At 31.5% G+C, this 7,077-nt stretch overlaps 1 protein-coding gene across 1 annotated transcript in view; it reads left to right on the forward strand.

Annotated features, from left to right (window-relative positions):
- Nucleotides 1–3,955, forward strand: part of LOC106682751 (uncharacterized oxidoreductase SSP0419) — a 23,171-nt gene extending 19,216 nt beyond the window's left edge. Inside the window, exon 8 of the mRNA XM_067046036.1 lies at nt 2,303–3,955. Within this exon, the coding sequence (XP_066902137.1) occupies nt 2,303–2,441 (139 nt within the window). The 3' untranslated portion in view covers nt 2,442–3,955. The remainder of the gene's footprint in view (nt 1–2,302) is intronic.
- The last annotated feature ends 3,122 nt before the right edge of the window (nt 3,956–7,077 follow it).

The raw sequence follows: 7,077 nt of genomic DNA on the forward strand, positions 1-7,077 counted from the left end.
TGATTAACATTATAAACAGTAGTAAAGCCAATATACCAATGTAATTTCATTCTACTATCTGAAAATTTGTAAACTCTCGCCAGATAAAAATCTCACTATATGAACCTTGTAATTATTCTTAGGGGACATATGTCCCAGAATAAAGTTATTTTTTCATTTCATTTCATTCATTTCATACTAACACCAACCTACGCAAGGTTAGCAATGCTATATCCTATCCTTAATAGAAAATCCAAATTAAAACCAGGAACAACTGTTCTTATATTTAAAACAATTCTCAGGCCACTGCTGATGTATAGCTGTAAGATTTAGGTAGCGGCATTCTTTACTAAAAGAAAAAATGCCAATCTTTACAAAACAAAGTCTTACGAATCACAATGGATTCTCCTTGGTTCATAAGAAATAGCCAATTGCATCGCGAATTACAAGTGGAATCAATGGAGGATTACATCAAAAAACGGTTCATGAAGTTCCACTCCCAGGTGCCCACAGTTAAAGGAGCAGTGACCTACAACTTAAGAAACCCAAACTCGAGCCGAACACTGAAGCCCAGGTTGCTGTAGGACATTCTGTTATAAATTATATATTAATTAATTATATTATTCACAATACTTCTATTTTACTTATTATTATTATTTATTTATTTTCCTCTTCTCTTATCTTTTTTTTCAAATTTAATTTTTTTTTTACTATTAGTGGGCAATTTTTTGTTTTGTTCGGTCTAAAAATGTCATTATTATTTTTATTAATTTTACTTGTGTCTTTTATTAAGAAGCATTATTTTTATCTATTTATTTCATTTTAATTATAACATTTTATATACTTAGGGGTGTCTTTTGTACGAGACTATAACTCCCTCCCCCCTTAATCAATTGTTAAAAATAAAACATATAAAATGTAATGATTATATCAACCCCCAGGCTATACCAAATAAAAGGAAAAAATAAATATTTTTCTGTTACTATATTGATACCTTTATTGACCGCCACCCGGTCTATCTTCCCGCAATATACTCCTAACGGACAACTATCTTCTTACAATATATTTCTTTCAGTTCATAGTATACTTATATATATAAAGAAATGAAGAAATTATAAGTTTTTATTACTCAAAATATATTTTTCTTCAGGGTAAACAAATATTAATTTATGATTAAAAGGGTGCTTCTAAATTGATTTTTAGTTAAATTAGGTTTATACTAAAACAATCAACATCAACTAAAAGGAGATTAAGTATGACACCATCATCATATAAAACGATGAGATTGAAGTTTTGTAATGAATGGTATTTTTTGATATAGAATTATTATAACTTCTTACAATAATTGTAAATAAAATGTTTATTTGTCAAAAAACTACAATGAACAATTGTTTAAACAAATTAGAATAATTACAATAGAACTTGTTAATTATTTATTTAATTCTAGACCGACCTCGTGGGCCTTACATGGTTGATATAACAGTTACATTTTACTTTTTTTAACAATTGATTATGGGGGGAGGGTATAGTCTCGTACAAAAGACACCCCTATTTATATACAATGTTATGATTAATAGAAAGTATGATAAAATAAATAGATAAAAACAATGCTTCTTAATAAAAGACAACATTACAACAATTGCATTTTAATGGTGAAAAAAAAAATCAGTTAATTTGAAAAAAAAGACTAGCGAAGAAAAACAAAGTAAATAATAATAAGTAAAATATAAGTAATGAAAATAATGGAATTAATAAATATATAATTTATAACAGAATATCCTACAGCAACCTTGAATTCAGCCTTTGGGTTGAGGTTGGGTTTCCCAATTTGTAGGTCACTGCTGCTTTAACTGTCGGTAAATAGAAGTGGAACTTCATGAACCGTTTTTGATGTAATCTTCTATCATTTTCATTTGTAATTCCCGATGCAATTGGCTATTTCTTACGAACCAAGGAGCATCTACTGCGATTTTTAGGACTTTATTTTGAAAAGATTGTATTTTTTTCCTTTCCGTAAAGGATGCCGCTCCCCAGACTTCACAGCCGTACATCAGCAGTGCCCTGAGGATTGTTTTAAATAAAAGAACAGTTGCTCCTGGTTTTAATTTGGATTTTATATTTAGGATAGGATATAGCATTGCTAACGTTAAGTTGCTCATTACACTACTCAGACATGACATGACTGTTAGTGGAGCAGAATATATAGGCCTAGGAGAGGTCAGTTTTCAGTCTTTGCAGCTTCGAAACATTGTTAACTTTTTTGAACTACATAATTTTTATTTTTTTGTTTCTGTTACTCTCATTATATATATTTTTGTTTTAGATTGATGCCCACACAGACAAACGCAAAACTATTGAAGTTCGTAATTAAGAAATTCAATTTCCCTAATGAGGAGCAGTACGAAAATCTACCTTGGCATGATGTAGTTGCAAAGAGTTGCTTAATGGACAACGATAAATGATGAACAATATTCTTTCTGAGTAGTATTAAAATATATTTTGTTTCATGTTATATACAACTGTATTTTAGTGATTTGGAAACATTTATTAAATGTTTAAAAGTATTTAAACAATATATGCATAGAAATAATATAGTAAGTATAAATTTGCTCTCATGTTTGCAAATATAACAGCATAAAGTGTGGTGCTCTAAATTACATATTCCAAATAATGTTTAACTACTAAGGTTGGTAGTCGTCTCATTGAGCCAGTGGTTATTATGTTGATGAGTGTGGTTTCTTATACTCAAATACATATAAACGAATTTACCGTAATTGGTTCTCCAATCAAACAATATTTGTGGGCTGTAGATATATTATTATTTATGTATGGAATATGGTACGGGTGCGGTCAAAAAAACTCAAATAGTAAATGGGTATACTGTTTTTATTGAGCCAACGTTTCGTCCCACGTTGCAGGGCTTCGTCAGGGCTAAAAAAGATACAAACACTTGACATAGTTACAAAAAAAAAAAACATAAGAGGAAAATAACAGGGGTATACAATGAGAAGTAAAATATAATAAGGAAAATTAAAGGTTGTAAACAGTAAATGAAAAGGGTAATAGTAACAGATAGATAAGAGATAAAATAAGAGAAGAAATATTAAAGAAAGTACAAATTAAGAGATGAAAAAAGAAAAGAATAAAATCAAATGATGAGACAGAATTCATACCTGTTTTGATGGAAGTCAAAGTCAGAGTTAGCCGTTAGTATTGGGAGGAGTGGGGATGGCAGTTTAGCACGCCACAATAACGAAAATAATTTTAAAGTAAAAATGTAAAAAAAATTTAAATTAGGTAAACAATAAATGGTAATATACATAATAGAGCGGGAGAAGAGATATTTACAAAATTATTAAAAAAAAATTAAAAAAAAAAAAACTAATAGATAGAAAAACAAATGAGAAATAAAGTATGAAATAATGGGATACAATATGTGTAAGTGATTAAGAAATTAAGAAATGTTTACTTTAAAATTATGTTAGAATAGTAAGGTGGTTAGAATAAGAAACAAACAACACAGAAGAAGAAACAAGAACACAGAAAAAACGTGGTCTCCTTTATGAAATTCATCAATTGGTTCCGGGGACAACATGTGGCTTCAATTAGATGATCGTCCTGCACATTACAGGAGAGGTTCACGACAATGGCTAAATGTTAATTATCCCAATCAATGGACCAGTGGCTTGACTTGAACGCTTTCCAGACCTGACACCACTTGAGTTTTTTATTGGGGGGGGGGGGCGACATTAAACAAAAAGTGTATTACTTAGACTCCTCATTCAAATTTCTTACGAAGACGGATCAATTGAATCTTGTGAAACAATAATATATATCCAGTGCTGTACCTGCCACTGCTGCTGTTGGAGAAAGATTCCAAGCCTGTCTTAATGCTGAAGAAAATCACTTTGAACAACATTTAATATGAATTCAATGTTTACGTTTAATTAATAAAGTAGTTGGGATAAATAAATAAGTTTTATTTATTTCATATAACCTAATTAATTCATAACAATGAAAATCATTAGGTGTGAATATAAACAACGCGTTTGCGGACATACCTTCAGAAGAAAGTTTTTGCTTGTTTTGAGGTCCTTAATTCATATTTTCAGTTTGGCCACTTAACCCAGAAACACTCAGTATATGATATCTTCCTTATTATTATCATTTTGAGAACGCTTAATCTGAATCAAAACAAGAGAAATAAAGACAGGTACATATAAAAGTTCTCGTACAACCTTCTGATAAAGCTCCCTGTACTGTAGCAAGAGCTACATTTTAAGCAGTTTAAGTAATAGTGTGAAGGCCTGCACTAAATTTTTGTCTTTGGGCTAAAACTAATAATAAACACAAGTAATCTTAACGTAAATATGCGTGTCTCTGTTGCACACGTATTATGTTTGGTCCTGCAATATGCCTTTTAGCCACCTTGTTAAAGCTGAAAATGGTCTGAGTGTCCTGAACAGCGGGTTGATATTACTTCTCAGCGAGTCAAAGAACTTGATGAACCTCCGTTTTATAAACTAGGGCACAGGTGGCAGATCAAAGAACTCGTGAAGTTGTTCAGGTTTAATCTTCTTCAGTGACGTAGACCTCACCATCTTCTGTAGCGGTGTTCAATGCACGGTGTCCTGAAACGGTTGAAGACGGCGTTGCGTTCCATCCCGATGCTGAGTGAAGAGCGGCGCTCCGTATAAAAGAGCTGGTCTTAGGAAACTTTTATACAGTTTTACTTTCAATAGTAACGAGAGAGCTGGTGAAAGAGGTAGTATGTTCTTCTCCTTACCTGTTAAACTTTGTGATAAACACTCGTATGGGTAGATTGAGTGAAATGCCTGTCCAGCTTGGTTGGATGGCGCTAGTTTGGTGGACTCCACTTGGAAAGAACATGGCAATTTGAGCTTTCTTCTTTCTGCAGAGCAAATATCACACGATAAATCATTTGAAATATTTAATAGAAAGTTAAAAAAAAAGTTGCGAGCACAAAAAATTGACATTAGACTGAAATAATACATTTCTATAGATGGTGACAGTGCATCAGCTGAGGATTTTGGATAGGTCAAACAAGTGGAAACGTATAAGCCTAGAACATACCATCAAGGAGTAAAATTGGATTGACAACCCCAAAAGGCATTGAGAAAACACACAAAAAAAAAAATCAGATACAACTATTTGTTGGAATTCATTGTCATTTAATTGTTTATTTAAAATCTTGATACTGTAGAAATGTTATCATCACATAACAAACATAGAATATTAAATTTAAAAAATGTTTTATATATATATATATATAAATGACCTTCATTTTCCATCAAAACTGAAGTAAACAATAACATTAGGGTCTGGAAGGAAGGTTATAAACATAAAGGCTTATACAACAAGTTGCTGAGAAAATCCGCTAGGGACTCTTATGCATTTAACGTTTAACATGACTTCAAATAGGGCTGCTCACAATCCTATAGTTATAACATTTAACATGGTAAAACATATAACATTTAACAAAACATCATGAATACCCCTATTAGAGTACACAGATTTTTTAACTCCCTGAGGAGCGCAGAAGTACCTTGCCACGGCCGTGAAGGTCTGTCTAAGTAGTATCATATCGTATATTAAGAATCACAGTTTTTAGTTTTTCCACATTTAGTACCTAACTCTGTGAGAAGAATGTAAATTTGTTTGTACAATGGCTTGGCGTAAGAATGTTACAGTTTTGAATACAATCAGATTTACTAAATGGTCCTTTTTTCTCTATGAAATTATTTATGTTGTCAGTTTGCCATAACGCCATAATTCCAGCATACTTACATTGCCTTCTTTTCATTCTCCTACTAGATCCTAGGATTTGTAGATGACGTCGAAGGATCTGCAAAAAGAGATTACTTGAATGGGACTTGTTATAAATGAAAGACTTACGATCCATCAGCCAGCTATATGGACAGGTATATATCGGTGAGCATTTGTTTGAGAAATTGGTGGAATTCATCTATTGCGGAACTAAGGTGAACTCCAGAAAAGATATTAATTTTGAAATGCCATCGGATAATGGTTTCAAATAGCTGCTACTATAGACTAAAGGAGGTAAAGTGTAAGGATTTAGTAACAAACTGAAGAATCGGTTATAGATTTCGAAATGAGATTGCTGAGTGTTGGATTAAATTCATTCCAGAAAGAATTAGGAATGAAGTACACTGTAATCTCGATAATCCCAACTCCAGGAATCCGAACTGGTGATAAAATTACTTTTTTTTTTTTTTTTTTTATGAAGTTTATGAATGAATTGAAGGGCACGAGGAGAATGAATTCACATTTAAAACTGTTGAGGAATTTGTACAATATTACAGAAGTCTCTTCCAATGAAGGAGAAGAGAGAAAAAAAAATTAATAACAAAAACAACGACATTTATAGATTTAATGAAATACATAATTGCCTTATAATGGGGAAAACACAAAACAACAAGTTAATTTGAGTTGACAAATATAGAATCTATAACAGAATGTCTTGCAGCAGCTTGGGCTTCAGTTTTCGTGTTGAAGTTGGATTTCTCATGTTGTCAACTTACTGCTCCTTTAACTAGCAGCAAGTCCTTCTCTTACGTCTGAGAGAAGAAGCAGTGAAGAACTTTCTGCAGAAGCCTCAGCAAAAAAATAAATAAATAATCGACTTTAAAAAATAATTAAAATTTTTTAAAAATGATTAGTTTTTAAAGCTTTAATCTGTCAAATTTCCAATACAATATTTACAAAAAATTAAATAAATAAAAATAGTTACATTCATATTGTTCAATTTTTTAAATACTTTCTGTTATCCGAACACCCTCCTGCTACAATTAGTTCGGATCAGCGAGATCACACTATATGTGTATACAGTGTATTATTATTATTATATAATAATAACATAAAGGCTGAGACTAAGCAGATGAATATTATTCAACTTTATTTTACTTTTTCCATTTAAAACATTATTTTCACTATACGTTCAGATTCAGTTTAGAATTTAGTTCATCGCCAGCAAGATATCATATGTCGAAAATAATATCGATAGTGGGAATCATCGATAATTCCCCTTTCCTATCTCTTCTGGCCCCCACTACTACC

Source organism: Halyomorpha halys, unplaced genomic scaffold (genome assembly GCF_000696795.3).
Source record: "Halyomorpha halys isolate HHAL.00 unplaced genomic scaffold, Hhal_1.1 Scaffold24.1, whole genome shotgun sequence".
Classification (NCBI taxonomy): Eukaryota; Metazoa; Arthropoda; class Insecta; order Hemiptera; family Pentatomidae; genus Halyomorpha; species Halyomorpha halys.